This window comes from Lepidochelys kempii, chromosome 2, assembly GCF_965140265.1.
Source record: "Lepidochelys kempii isolate rLepKem1 chromosome 2, rLepKem1.hap2, whole genome shotgun sequence".
Lineage (NCBI taxonomy): Eukaryota > Metazoa > Chordata > Testudines > Cheloniidae > Lepidochelys > Lepidochelys kempii.
This window is the reverse complement of record NC_133257.1, coordinates 267,287,455-267,302,921: the sequence shown is the minus strand read 5'-3', so window position 1 is coordinate 267,302,921 and position 15,467 is coordinate 267,287,455. Positions and strand designations below refer to the sequence as shown.

General features: G+C 42.2%; 1 protein-coding gene across 9 annotated transcripts in view; it reads left to right on the top strand.

The window, feature by feature from the left end:
• Positions 1 to 15,467, top strand: part of MAP4 (microtubule associated protein 4) — a 276,274-nt gene that overhangs the window by 246,517 nt on the left and 14,290 nt on the right. For 6 of the 9 annotated variants that reach the window (XM_073329155.1, XM_073329157.1, XM_073329156.1 and 3 more), the window contains 6 exons: positions 1,564 to 1,741; positions 5,397 to 5,456; positions 5,613 to 5,938; positions 8,376 to 8,504; positions 10,228 to 10,320; positions 12,634 to 12,714. In XM_073329155.1, coding sequence (XP_073185256.1) covers positions 1,564 to 1,741; positions 5,397 to 5,456; positions 5,613 to 5,938; positions 8,376 to 8,504; positions 10,228 to 10,320; positions 12,634 to 12,714 — 867 coding nt within the window. The remainder of the gene's footprint in view (positions 1 to 1,563; positions 1,742 to 5,396; positions 5,457 to 5,612; positions 5,939 to 8,375; positions 8,505 to 10,227; positions 10,321 to 12,633; positions 12,715 to 15,467) is intronic. The other 3 variants (XM_073329159.1, XM_073329158.1, XM_073329161.1) reach the window with 3 other exon arrangements.

The following is a 15,467-nucleotide window of genomic DNA, read 5'->3' as shown; positions in this document are numbered from 1 at the left end:
ATGTCACTTTATGTAACTTCAGTAGTGCCCAGATACCGTGGTGATGGATGCCATTAGATATGACTTATTCATTGATCTGCTCAGTAAATGCTCACAGTAAATGGTCGTTCAAGCACCTGTAAACTCTAAAGCATCATATCCTAGAGCAAAAGAAGGATATAAGCACTCAATTTAGAGAACTGAAAGCCTGTCTTCAATGTGCCCCATGCTGATTGTGACCTGTAAGTGGGTTGTGCAGTGTGTATTTGGTATTTGTAGAACACCAGACTTTTAAGGAGACACTGACAAAATACAAATATTTTTTTTTAAAGTTCTTGTTTGTAATTGCATCAGAGATTATTAAACTGGAGGAATTTGAAAATCTAATGGATTTCCTGCTCCTCACTCAGCTTGGAAAATAAAACCGTTTACTTTACCTCTCACTGCATCATCTCTAGATGTTTAAATTTACTCACCTATTACATCTAGGTGCTTACATTTACATCCAGTTTGAAGCAAGGCATTTTTGTTTATAACAACTTCATGTGTATATTCTCATGCAGTAGTACAGAAACTGCAGAGGAATGTTGAAATAAACTTCAGCTGTAAATCTTCACATTCATCAGTGTGTTTGTTAAGGGCTTAACTGTCAAATGCAGATCTAAAGGATTGTGTTTAGTGTCCCCTATACAGGTGGTTACAAAAGGGCAAATATATGTGTCTGTGTCTCTGTCTGAACAAAGCCAATGTATATTTTGATGGAAATACTGATTTTTTTGGGTAGGTAATCCCACTTTCACTTCCTCCTTCCATCGTTACTTTTCTAAATTTATCACTAATCACAAATGTTTAATGCTTTTTAAAATTGATTTTAGGTAAACCATAATATCGCAGAAATTCTGAGTTGTGACCAAATATTGTGTAACTCCTCTGCTTCCCCCTTCCCCCCCCCAAATAACCACTTATAAATTATTTCCAATTTCTGTTGATGTTGCAGTCAAATCATCCCATCTGCTGAGTTTTCCAGGAAGGAATGAACCACTCTCCATTTTCCTGATGGGTCAATTGTTCATAAATTGATCCTTCTATTGTGTTCCAGATGATCTGCCAAATGCCTTTTTAGCCTGGAAAGCATTTTGGCCTGTAATTAAATAGCTTCCTTTTCCAGGGGTTAGTGAGTGCCATGATGCTAGGGAACTAATGACTAAAAAAGAACAGTGGAGCTCAAAATAAATACTTTGTGTAAGTCTACAAATGGACTACTCCTGTCAGCTGAGGAATCTAATGGAGCTTCCCAGATAGTGAATAATGAATTTTAGGGTGCACCAACCTCCCTGTCTCATGTGTCCTTCACTAAGTATAGCCAGCCACAGGTTTTCATGTACTATAGGACATTTGTTTTAGAATTTTCTGTTACAGAACTTTTCTTAGCAGTGTCTAGCTTATGTATTTAAGAATCCAAACAGTTGTGCTTCAGCCATTTTTAAAAGGAATTTCAGTGCATTCCAAGTTCTCTTGCAGCTACATCTTGAGAGTACTGTTTGTAATTGGGCCATTGGTTTCAGTGTAGCCTTTTGTTACCAGGTAACAGATGCAAAGAGCCCAGACAAACGGACCTCACTTTCAAAGCCACTGTCTGCTACGACACCTCGAGCTGCTGTAAAGGGCAGCCCTGCCACGCCCAGGACAACTGCAGCATCTCCAGTTACAACAGCCTCCGGTCTGAGAAACACTGCTACTTCCCCACCCAAAAGGCCAACATGTAAGCATTGCCCTTTTGAGCTCAGGACGAGCACCCCTGCTTTCTAAACTGTTGCTAGCTTCTGTTGAAAAATGTTAGTATTTGGATTAACTGACAGAAATTTAGCCCTCTCTTGCAGCTCATAGTGCCCCTGACAGTTTGAACTGAGGCAATAATCAGCACATTCCATGCTTGCACTTCTCTGGCCCCATCAGTTTGTCACATTTAGGTTTCCATTAAATAAAATGGCTAGTTCTTCAGTTGCAAATAAAACTATCACATTTTTGGCCACAAATGGTGAGGACTGCTTGAGCTGTGATAAGTGTGAACTTGAAGTGTGATAGGTGTGTAGAGATGATGATAGGCAGATGTAGAGACATAGGGGACAGAAAATTTAAGTTTTATAAATTCAGAGTCTGAGACCGGAAGAGACCATTAGATGATCCATTCTGACCTCCTGTATATGTAGGCTTGGCAGAATTAGATTTTTATTTTTTTGTAACTTCAACAGATATTAACTTTTTCTTTTAAAGCATTTTTTATTTTTGTCTAGTTAAAATTTTCACAGTTGCAGGAAATTATGGGGTGGTCAGACAATAAGAGGGGGTCATGAAATTATTTAATGACAGTAGATCATAGAATATCAGGGTTGGAAGGGACCTCAGGAGGTCATCTAGTCCAACCCCCTGCTCAAAGCAGGACCAATCCCCAACTAAATCATCCCAGCCAGGGCTTTGTCTAGATGTTGAAGTTCAAAAAGTTAAAGCTTTTGTCAACATCACATGTCAAAATGATCAAGTAAATACCCTTAAATCAAACTCTAAGTTCGCCAGCAGCATTTCTTTTATTTTACCTATCTGTAAATTTCTGTTATCAATGGAAATATTTTTTGTTGGTTTGTATGTGTATGATGAAATTGACATGTATCAATATTTACTGATAAGAATCTAATACTTCCAAGCCTGTGTATATCACAGGCCATCTAAATTTCACCCTGTTTACACTTTGCTCAATGAAGGGGTAACTTGCACTTGGCTAAAACCATATCTTCCAGAAGGACACCCACCCAGTGTTGATCTGAAGACATCAAAGAATGGGAAACCCCTCACTCCTCTTTGTAATTTGTTCCAATGGTTAATCACCCTCACTGTTAAAAAAAATGTGCTTTATTTCTAATTGAATTTGTCTGGCTTCAGCTTCCATCCATTGCTGCTTCTGCCTTTCTTTGCTAGATTAAAGAGCCGTTTAGTATCTGGTATTTTCTCCCTGAGAAGGGACTGTAATCAAGTCAAATCTCAGTCTTCTTAATATGCTAAACAGGTTGAGCTCTTTAAGTCTCTCACTATAAGGCATTTTCTCCAGCCCTCAAATGATTTTTGTGGCTGTTTTCTGCACCCACTCCTCCAACTTTTTACCATTCAGAACTGAATGCAGCATTCCAGCGTCAGTCTCACCAGTGCCATATACAGTGGTAAAATCACCTTCCTACCCCTACTCACCACTCCCCTGCTTATACATCCAAGGATCACATTGGCCTTTTTTGCCACAGCATCACACTGGGAATATATTGGGTTACTTGTCCACTGTGACCTCTAAATCCTTCTCAGAACCCACAGTCCATCAGTCTGTAGGTATGGTCTTGTAGAAATAGCACTAGGCCTTGTGCCAGACCCCCATGGAACCCTAACAGAAACTCTCCCATTCAGTGATGATGATTCCTCATTGACAGCTAATTTCTGAGACCTCAGTTAGCCACTTCTTAATTCATTGAATTTGTGTTTTATTGATTTTGTATTGTGCTCATTTTTTATCAGAATATCATGGGATACTAAGTCAAAAGCCTTATTTTAAGTCTGTTGCATCGATGCAGTTACTTTTATCAACCAAATTTGTAATCTCATCAAAGAATGAAATCAGGTTTGTTTGACAAGATCCATTTTCCATTAAAACATATTGACTGGAATTTAATCATATTCCAGTTTTTTAATTCTTTACCTATAGAGTCCTGTATGACCTTTTCCACTATTTTGCTTGAGATTGATGACAGGACTAACCCACCCTACAGTTACCCTGCCATCCTGCTGGCCCTCTTCAAAAGTTTCCATGGTACTCCAAGATTATTTAAAAATGGCCAGTGATCTTCTTAGGCAACTCTTTGGGACTCTTGGTTGTAAGTTACCCAGGCCAGTTGATTTAAAAATATTTATCCTTGGGAGATGTTATTTAACATCCTCCTTAGTTACTAATAGGCTGGAAAGTACTTCATTTTCCTGTGATGTGAGTACATTATCTTGCTTCTTTCCAAATATAGAACAGAAATATTTATTGAACACTTCTGCCTGTTCTGCATCGTTATTAACAATGTTACCATCTACATCTAGTAATGGGCCTACACCATTGCTAGTATTTATTTTGTTGCTGATCTATTAACAAAAACAAACAAACCAACCCACTTCCTTCTTGTTGTGCTTAGTCCTGCCAGTCATGGAATTTTCCTGATGTCTTTAGTGTCCCTTATCAATTTTCTGCACTTCATAACTTCTAATTTATATTGATTGCTATATATTTCTTTTGGTTTTTTGGGCTTCTAATTGCTCACTTCAATTTGCCACAATCAGGATGGGCTGTCAGCCAAAGTTGTCCTCTATCTTGGTTGGGGAATTGTGGCTTTTTGGCCATCTAATTACCTTTTCTTAAAGAACTCCCAATTTTCATTTACCTTTTTTCTGTCTAAATTTTTCTTCCTAATCAGTTTGGCTCATAAATTTCCTCAGCTTTTGGAAATTAGCCTTTTTGAAGCACCAAGTGTATATATTACTGCTTGGGACTGTCTTTTGTTTGCCTACATTGAATGTAATCGGGTCATGATCACTGGTCCCTTGGTAACCACCAACTTCCAATCTCTTGAATAATTAATTTTTGTCCATCATAGTAAGGTTCAAAATAGTACCTTGTATTGGGTACAGTACCTTCATATGTCAGAAAATAATCTAGCAAAACTATCGTCAGGTTAGAGATGATGGCAAAGTTTAGAGATAAACAGGTTTGCCAAGGGATGCATTTTTGCTTTTGATATTAAATGAAGACAGTTGAGAGAAGGCCCCAAATTGATTTAAGAGAAGCAGAGAGGGGGAGTCATTAAAGGTGTCAATTGAATGTCACTAGCAAGCAATTGGTGAGAGATGTGGGAAAACCATTATATAAAAATGAATAAAAGTAAAAACAAAGCGACCCTTACCCACCATCCTGAGGCCTAACCATGTTATGACATTCTTTAGCCTCCCTGAGACTTTGAGTTTGAGTCTCTCTCTGAAGGACATGAGTTGTACCATATCTTGTGAAATAAGATGCTGCTTTTGTAATGAGAGGGAGTTCACCCAGGCATGGGGAGCAGCTGATTTTATGAGAAACTTTGATGTTTCCCTCTAAATAGTAGGAAAAAGGCTAGCCCTAAAATGAGTGGCAGTCATCCTTTTTTGCATCTCACAAGTATGCATTGGGGATGCAGAAGAAGCTGATTTCTAAGAAGCAACGGAGAATGTCTGGCCACTCATGGAAGCTATGCCAGCATCCACAAAGGGTCGGTCTGTGTGTTGGCTTTCACTCCCAGTAACACCAATGAATCTGTTCACAATGAAAGCATGAAGAAAAGGTTGACTGTTTTTGTACTCTTTAGCTATCAAGACTGAAACAAAGCTTGCAGATGCCAGGAAGACCACTGTGAAGTCACCATCAGGTAATCTCCCTCAGTTCCTGCATCTAAATCCTTCTCTACTTCACTACAAAAATGTGTTCAATCAACATGTTACTGTGTATCTTTACAGTTGGGTATTTGTCTGCTTGATTTGATTGATATTTACTCAAACTTCCCTTTCTGTTATGATTATTGCAGCAGACCTGAGCCGCCCAAAGAGTGCTCCTGCAAACTCTGTGAAGAACAGCGCCACTACCCCCACTGCAACAACCCCAGGTACTCCTGTCTCACCTGGAGTTGCCACCAGCCGCCCCAAACCCAAGCCAGCTGCAGCCAGACCCACCACAGCATCGAGTACAACTCCAGAAGCTAAAAAACCATCAACAGTTAAAGCTCCACTTAAAACCAGCACTGTTCCCAAGCCACCTCGCCCAACCAGCAGTGTTTCTGCCTCTGACCTGAAGAACATACGATCCAAAATCGGATCAACAGATAACATTAAACACCAACCTGGTGGAGGAAGGGTAAGTCTCCTCAGTCAGCTTTTAGGACTACTCACATGCATTTAAGAGCTATTGGTAGTTCTCACTGCTTTCAGTCACTCTATGCTCACTGGCTTTCCTATATTCAGACTCTGCAGAGCTCCTTTTAGGTTCCCCATGTGCACAAGGCAGCACCATTAGCATATAGAGGAAATACACTTTGAAAGGTTTCATGGAAGTATTTGGAATATGAACAAAATTTCACAACTCTTTGATACGGAGAAACAGAGCCACACTCCTGATCTGAAGACTAGCTTGTGTGAAAGCTCAGAACTCATTTATTTTCAGAGTATCTGTTTGAGAAGAGGATTTGGGACTGCTAAAATTGTACACCAGGTAGAGTAATGTGCCACTACGTGGGAGATCTGGATTCAGGAGCAAGTCTTAGGACACACTGTCTCTGTTGACATGAGCAATGTGCTGTACGGGTTAGGCTTGAAGCAGAGGTGGATAGGGCAGCATGTGCTGTTCTCAGGACACCCTCTGGTGGCCACAGACAGATAACTAAGGAAGAGGGAGATGGATTGAGAGAACTGCTATGGGAAAAAGTAGATGCCGAGGTTGAAGGAGGGGGTAGGACATACCTTGAGGCCCTCATTTAATACAGAGGTGCTAATTAATTTTCTCCCTGTGATTCTCTGAATGAGAAAAGCCTTGGAATATTTCTATGGAGTTCCTTATAAGGGTCAGACATTAGACTGATTAATGTGTATTGATTTTTAATCAGAGGGCAATCATTAACATTTCCATCCTATACATCTTGTAAATGCAGAAACATGAAACTATTATCAGACATCATATAACAGATACTCCCAAACTTTGTGTGACCAAGTATTGAATTAGCAACTTGCCTTTAGTCCGAGGGCTTTACTTTGTGTAAAATGGAGCAAATTGCAGCACCCTTGCTTTTAATACAGAGGAGTGGTCTCCTGAAACTGATTTTCCATTCTGATCTCTGTAACCAAGGTGAAGCACTTTTTGATGGGAACCCTAGTCTCTGAAAGGCACACTAATCATAAGGGCAGTCATGAGCTGCATTGTAGTATACCATAAACCACATCACCGAAGGTACCACCGAACTGTTAAAAGTCCGGCATGTTATAACTGTAGATGGTCATGACCCCTCAGAGCCAAGGAGCCCAAAGAGTGCTTCCATGAGTATGTGTTGGGGTGCATAAAAAGCAGATATCTAAGTAATGACCGAGAATGTCTGCCCATTTAGGGAAAGCTGTGCCAGCGTTCACAAAGGGAGAAGCTTCCAAACAGGGTAAACCAAACCTGGCTGGAGGACCTGGAAGTGAGAACCAAGGGAGGAGTGCTCACAAATTGAATGCAAGTTGAGACTAGATTGGAGGTTGACTAACACCATTAAGGTCCTTCAGAAATCTGGTCAAAAGAATTCCAGAAGCGTGGAAAGCTTTCTGGCTAGACTTCAGGGCTGTCTGTTAAAGGGACATTGTACAATGTATTCCCTTGTTTGTACTCCCTTATTTTGTTGGATCATTTCCATTTCATAATAGCAGTAGGTTAGAGTGTATGTTAACATAGACTGTCTGTCAAAGAGAATCATTGTATTTCTTGCAGGGCTTTTAAAGTCTTCAAAGTTATTCTTCTTTTGGGAGTGTCCTAATAAACAGAGAAGTGTTGCCTGTGTTACTGCTGTATTATTAATTGGTTCAGCAGGGTACAGAGCTGCTGCAGAAGCCCTGGTCTTAAAAAATTCAGCTTTGAGTACACTTGCCTGTTGCGGTGAGCATTGGTTAACAAGTAAGAAATCAGCGGGAAAATGGGCCTCTCAGGCTGACACTGAATTTTTCCAAACCTGCACATTCTCATGTTGAACTAACTGCAACTTTTTGCCTTTGCACCAATCTTGATTGATTAAATCTTAATACACAGGATCAGGTAACGTTTCTTCATCGCTGTACGCAGCATAATGTATAGCATGAGCCACGGTAGGGTGGTGAGGGAGATGAGTAATGGGAATACAGGGCAGACCCATCCAGCGGAACGCTTAGTAGGGTTTCAGAGGTGGGAGGAAGTCTCCAGGTAGACCTGTGGAGCAAAAATACTGTAGGACAGAACCTGGCACAACTGTTCAGTTATTATGAGGCCGGGCATAATTCTTCCACAGAGCCGTGGCCACCTACCCCACTAGGAAGCGCTAAAATTCTGATGCATGAAGGGATCTTTCAAGAGATTCGCTTGTCTGAGTGAGACCGTGCCTTCTGCTTTACCAGTTCTAGATTTGAGATTCCACCTTGTCTCACCATTTTAACATGTTGATTTATAAAAAGTTCTCCCTGGCTTGTCCAGTCCACTGAATCTATCTTGGTTGTTGATTGGAATTCCATCATTTCCTCCCATCATTTACTTTGATTCTCATGGTTAAAATCATCCTCCATTTGTCTCCATCTAGGCTAAAGTAGAGAAAAAACCAGAATCAGCCGGTGCTGCGCGAAAGTCTGAACCCAATGCAGTCTCTAAAATGGCTACTACTAAAACAACTGTAACAAAAGAGGGTGCACAAAAGCAGCCCAATGGGAAAGTGAGTTTTGTTTCAGTCTTTTATCCCTGAAAGATGAAAGGGAAACTTTTTTCCATTTGAGTCACTTTCCCTTCTATTTAGCTTTTATGCTTTCTCTTGTCAGTGTCACTGTTCCCCTCCCTTCCCCACGTGCACCTTTTCCACATCTTTCCTGTATGTCCTGTGACACTGCCAGTAAAATACAGTCAGAAGTATTCCTGCTGACTTCACATATAGTTTTTTTCAAGGCCTGACTTACACATTGCTTCAGTGGTGTGCTCTGCCTTCACTTTTAGATGGGCTGTAACTCTAAGATGGGCTGGTCTTCTGTGAGGAAAACCTCCCTTCTCTATGGATGCATCTATGGATGCTGGGATTAGGAAGCGGGATCAATGGTCCTGGCACTTTCAAACAAAAAAGTATGGAGAACTGGTGACTTAATGTTCTCCCTGTAACTTTCTGGACCTAGTTTCAAGAATACTGTTCTCTAACCCCTCACAGCTGGTGGTTACCAGTTGTTGGCTTCCTACCCTGAAGTTCTGTCATGAAGTCTTATCCCAGATCTGAGCTATGTGGGGGAAAGGAGTAGAGAAGAGGAGGGCTGGCAGTGAAAGTTTAACTTGTGAGCTGGTGCTATCTCCTGAGATACCATCAGGTAGACCTTATATATGTATAGGATGGTATTGGTCTTGCTCTTAAATGTTTTGCTCCTCTGAATTAGAGCCAGCAAGCTGGTAAATTTCCATGGCAGGGTAAATGTGAGGGTCCTTGTTGCACTTAATCCAATCTACCTAAATTGGCAAGTATCATTTGAAAAATCCATGTTGGTGGTTCTAGCTACAGGTGATAACTTCAGTGTACAAAACCAAACTACTGTAGGAGGTAAAGCTTCCACCCCGTATTTAATTTATCTTCTTGTACCATGCGTGTTTCTGAACATGCTATACCGTAAGTAACCTCTAGGACTGAACTCAGGGGCTTGTCATAACTGATTTTATTTATTTATTTATTTTTTAAAGAGTAGAGTTGTAGCTTTCACTTAACTTTTGAGGGTTCATAGCCTTAGGCTTTTTTGTGTGTTTAATGGGTCTGGAACTGTTTGTTAGATACATTGTTTCTCCCGTATCTGGCTGGCATCAGACCTGCTGCCAATTAAGTTAAATTGGTGGTTTGACGACCTTCCATGTAGTTACTGCTTTCAGGATTAGGCTATACTGCTGAGAGGTTTTCAGATGCATTGCCTAGGATTTGAGTCGTTCCCAGGCAAACTGGAACAGTTTAAAACTGCAGAGACTAACCAGTGAGTGGGTCGTCGGAGGCAGTGACTTGGATCAACGAGATGAAAGTGTGAGAATGAAGGGATGGAGATAGCCATGTTTGTTCTCACTGCTGGAATGCATGGCTGAACATGCGCTAAGGAAGCTAGCATATAGAGTCTTCTTGGCAGCCAGGCGCTCTTGTACTGCTTGTCTGTACAATATGCTAAGAAAGTGTTGTCCTCCACAATAGCACTTGAGCTGTCACCACTGCCACTGTCTGCTTAGCTGTACTCTGCCTCTCCTTGTTTGTTCACTCTTTTTCTCTCTGTCTTTCAAGTTCTTTCACATGTAATGCTGAAGTTGGGTTGAAGTTTAACACAGCTCTTTGTTTATCTACCATGTTACAGCATCACTCCAGCCTGCCGTATGACCGTTCTAACCAGTCCTCTTCCCTTGTGTTGTTTTTCCATTCTGTAACACTCTAGGTCCAGATAGTCTCCAAAAAAGCGAACTACAGCCATGTTCAGTCCAAGTGTGGTTCCAAGGACAATATTAAGCATGTCCCTGGAGGTGGGAATGTAAGTATGGACTCTGGACAAGCTGTCTTTCTACTAACTTCTTGTTCTGCTTTTTTATGTAGACTTTTGAGAATATTCTGTTTCAGGCGGATGAGCACGGCAGAATTAAGATTTCTGGGAGATGTGTAGGTAGACTTTTTCCTGAGCTGTAGTAGGTTAAATGTGTGAGCGTATGTTACATTTCACAGCCGTGCATTCGATCCATTTCCCAGTGACCTAAAGCAAGGAGGATTTTGCATCAGGAGAAGGACTTTGAAACACTTCTGGGGATGTAAGATTCCAATCTTTGTTTAGTTACTAACTTAAGAGCGACTTCTAACATTCAAGGCTACTGGTTTCACTGGAAATAGGGAGGTGAGCTTGCTGAGGTGTTGCGAGCTAATACTGTGATGGTTGTATACGCACTTTGAGTACACACTGTGGATTTCAGATGGAGATAGTATTGCTAGGTACCTAGAGCTGAGTGATCGGAGCAATGCCAAATACCCATCTGGATGCTGAAAAAAACATGCGCTTTAAAGACGTCCTGTGTTGACCTGACAGGTCACCTGTTTCCCAGTGGACACAGCCTGCATTACCTTTAAAAATATCTATCTATCTATCTATCTGTGCCAGAGTTTGTTTACTTTCTAAGTAGTGATAGTTTCTGGGAATGCAGAGTGTGGATGCTCGTAGCAATAGCAACTTTGCCACTGTTTTAAATAAGGAGGGTGACTAGGTGGAAGAGTCTGTTTCTTGCTGCTGCTAATTTTCCATTGTCCCTGTGCCCAACACACTGACAGCTATCGCTGTTGAAGTTCAGAATCCCTGTACTGAGTGGGGTGTCACCTATAGTGATGTCCTGGCTTTCCCTTCTCCATTCCACTGACTCTATGCCAGGGGTGGCCAACCTGAGTCAGAGAAGGAGCCAGACTTTACCAATGTACATTGCCAAAGAGCCACAGTAATACGTCAGCAGCCCCCCATCATCTCCCCACCCCACTAGCAGTGCCTCCCACCCACGGGCAGCCCTGCCGATCAGCGCCTCCCCCTCCTTCCCGATCAGCTGTTTTGTGGCTTGCAGGAAGCTCTGAGGGGAAGGGGGGGAGGAGCGAGGGCACAGCAGGCTCAGGGGAGGGGGCAGGAAAGGGTGGAGTGGGGGCAGGGCCCGTGGCAGAGCCAGGAGTTGAGCAGTGAGCGCCCCCCGGCACACTGGCAAGTTGGCGCCTGTAGCTCCAGCCCCGGAGTCGGTGCCTAGACAAGGAGCCACATATTAACTTCGGAAGAGCCGCATGTGGCTCCGGAGCCCCAGGTTGGCCACCCCTGCTCTATGCAGTTGTGGGATTAAAAACTTATTAATGCAATGCTGTTTAAAAAAGCTAAAGTTAAATCCCTTCAGGGTCTCTTCCAGGATGGAGTGGGGAGGAAACCTGCATTCTTGGCCTGCAAATAGTCAACCGTTAGAGGCAAACGTAGTGCTTGGCCATGGACTCAGTGCATTGTCACCTGTTTGAGCATTTGCCACTCGCTGGACTTGGAGGCTGTAAATGCTGCCTCGAATATTGCTTGTGGGGCAGGTCATGCGCTGTTAGCACCTTCTTGAGAAATATGCCTGTGCATGGTTATGCATCAACTCTTGCATTCAAATTCTTTCATAAGTTACTGCAAGAGGATCCTGAAGACCTTCGTTGTGGGTTTTATTAAAAAAAGCTTGTTAAATCAAGGGCTAGTCATCCTTTTCACAGGTGGAGAACAACCTTTTCTCCGGGTGTAGGAAGAGCACAGCTACAGGTGTAATTTTCATTTAATCAGGCTTTTGTTCTCTTCAAGATTTATAACTGCCGAGACATTTTATATTTGTGCTGGGGTTGTCTCACATTTCACTTTGCCAGTGCTTGGCATCCATAGGGTTCTTTCATCTGTACTGCTAAAGAGCAGCTGTTATGCACCCAAAGGGGCTTTATTTTATAAACCACTCCTTTTCTGTTGAGTGGTGTTTTGTATAGTATATTTCTGGCTGGGCCTCATGTACTTTTTCCTCCTCTGTTATCAACAGACATGTTACAGAATAAAACCTTGGGTTGCGGGGAATGTTTTTCACTTTATATTAAAAATCCCATGTAATAAACCACCAAAACTGTCCTCTTCTCTCCATTTTACTATTCTTCTATCCCCTCTAGGGGATGTTTCCAGCTCTAGGGAAAAGAGGTATCCTCTTTCAGCTCTTTGTTCTCCCAGTGTCTCTCTTCCTGTCACCACTACATCTCTTCTCCTCAGTCCACTAGTTAAGCTGTTCACTTTAAGAACAGAGAATAAAGTGCTTATCATTTTCAGGTTCCAAATGCCCAAAAGCCAGCTTCAGGCAGCCGCTCCCAGCCGTCCATCGCCCCCAAACCCAGCCCAGGCAGTACCAATGTGAGTAGAAGAGCCAGACTGGCACACCTGGCTTCTTATGATTGGATTTCCTTTTGTCCGTTTTGCATTCCCTCCGCTATTCCTGGGCACTGTACCAGGTGTCCGCTTCTAAGGCATTTTCTGTCCAGTCAGACAGCATGAGATAGTCCTCTCATTGCATCTGCTCATAGAAGCTCCCTGTTTCTATAGTTTTTAACCATGCAGCTGATGGGAATGATTGAAAAGTCCATGGTTCCAGTGCTACTCTTTCCTCAGTAATGGCTGTTGGGCATTCTTGGGGCAAGCAGAGTGGTTAGCAAAAGCTAGCGATTCAGGGTTAGTGTTGTCATTTTACAAAAAGGTCTGCTGTGGTAGAAGTGACTGGAACTTGCTAGCCAATTCATTCAATTACCTTCTGGGGAAAAAATTGGGGGTGGGTAGGGGGAACCTGCTTGCCCTGCCTCCTATGTGCAAGGGTGGTGACTGACTGTCAGGATACTGAGAAGTTGAGGTTGAAGGCTGTAGACTATTTTACTGCTTTCATTAGGTCTAGCAGAAAGACCCCAAAGCTCACAGCATTAGATTTTACCTGGAAATAGTGTTTGTTATACTTTTATAAATAAGGAGAAAAAATACAAAAGCAAAGCAATAGAAATGAAATGTCTACGGTAAGTTTAAATCTAGCGAGGAGTAAGACATTTGGATAATCCATCGTACAGGCAGTCCTCGACTTTACAGCGTTATAGTTGCAACGAATGGCACGTACGCTGTTTATAAATTGACATCCTGTTTCGACTTAATGACATTGGTTTAGACTTTGACGCTTGGTCCAACAGTGTTCCTATGGGAAATTCGATGTTTTCAACTTAAGACACGATTTTCAGGAATCAATTGTGTCATAAGTCCGAGGACTACCTGTATATTCATTTTATCCCTGTTGTCAAAGGGTCTGGGTGCGATCATTCGGAATTCTTCTAAGAGCATGTGGGTTCTTTGGTGTCTCGAGGCTACCACCCTGTTTGAAAGCTAATGGAGAGTGGAAGGAGAGAGGGTTAGAGAGGTGAAAAACTAAAGGAAAGTATTAGTCATACTTCCTACCCAGAGTGCCTAAAGTCAGGCAACTAAATCAGCACTTAACTTTGGCCCCTGAGTCTGAGAACATGGCCTTTAGAGGGACAGGTTCAATAATTCAAGTTAGGCTTTGTCTACACTGACAACTGAATGACAAAATTTTTGTCGTTCAGAGGTGTTAAAAATAACGCACACCCCTGCCCTCGAAAGACACAAGTTTTGTAGAGGAAAAGTGCCAGTGTGAACAGCATGTTGTTGGCAGGAGCACTCTCCTGCCAACAACGCTACCGCCGCTTGTTGGGGATGGAAGTTTTTTGTTGGCAGGAGAGCTCTCTCCTGATGGTGCAGCTACACTGCACGCCTTTAGCGACACGGCTGTAGTGGCTAAAAGCTGCGTAGTGTAGACATAGCCTTAGTAGGAAGTGGGAAATTGAGACTCTTAAAAGAAACAGCTGTCCACAACCCTAAAGATTGTGAGAAATCACAATGACTTCTTCAAGGTCCTCGTTCATGTGTCCAGATGTTACCATTCAAATAGCCAAGTGACAGAATCTTAGTCCAGTTCTCACCAAACATCATATCATAAAAGCCATCATCACTAATCGGCAACTTTATTGGCAGACTCTGTGAAGACCAAAGACTGAATGGACCATGGCCACTGAACTCTCTTCTAACCCCTAGAGGGCTAACTGGCTCCTCCAGGTCAGGTTTGAGAGACATTGGCATGGGACAATATAAAGGGAGCTTATATTACTTCTGTGTGGACTGTACCTATTCTGTGAACAAAAAGAGTATCGAATCCAGCACCTTATGCAAGCACTAAACGAATCTGCACAATTACACACACGCCAAGTTACAAATACATGTGCACACAATGAAGCTTCTCAGTAGGCTCTTAATGGGCTTCAGCATGGCAGTTGCAATGGTTTATAAACTCCCAGCCCTGAAGAAGAGCTCTGTGAAAGCTTGTCTGTCTTACTAACAGAAGTTGGTCCCATAGAAGATATTACCTCATTCACTTTCTCTCTCTAGTTTATAAAGAGGTGAACTCAATACTAAGGAAATACTTTTATTTTGTTTATATGGATAATCTGATACTAAATATTCCAAGCCAGCGAGGTACTAGAGAAGAGGATCTCCCCAAGTCGTCCCCCCCCCCCCAACAAGTTAGTCCTATTAAAGTAACTAGAAGTTATGAATTCCTTGCCGGGGAAATCTTGGTGATATAACATCTTCCGTGCAGCATTTTACAAATTAACCAGGCAAGAATAACTTCATTTGCCACTGAAATGCAGCTTCCTCTGGGATGGAATAGGTCAACTGTTTAGTGGCACACAGCAATGCTACACAGCAGGTTATGGGTAGGAAGAGAAGACAGTCACATGGTATTGAAACTCCACGAGGCACAGTGTAGTTACTGAAGCTAGAATTCAGCCCAGGTATCGGGGTTAAAATCCTATTCTGGGGGAAAAGGCTGTGAAATCTTTAATAACTTAAAGTAGCAACAGCCTTGGCTTTACACCTATTCCAAAAGAGGGCATCTCCACCAGCAACCCTATGCTAACTTCATGCTGGGACGTTGACTCATTACTGACCCAGAAGAGGGCTATCTATTGAATCACTTACACTACTGCTGTTGCTGGTTTTCCAGAGGTTTCCCAGTCAGGTATTGTTCAGGCCCATATGTGTGTAGTTTGAGATTT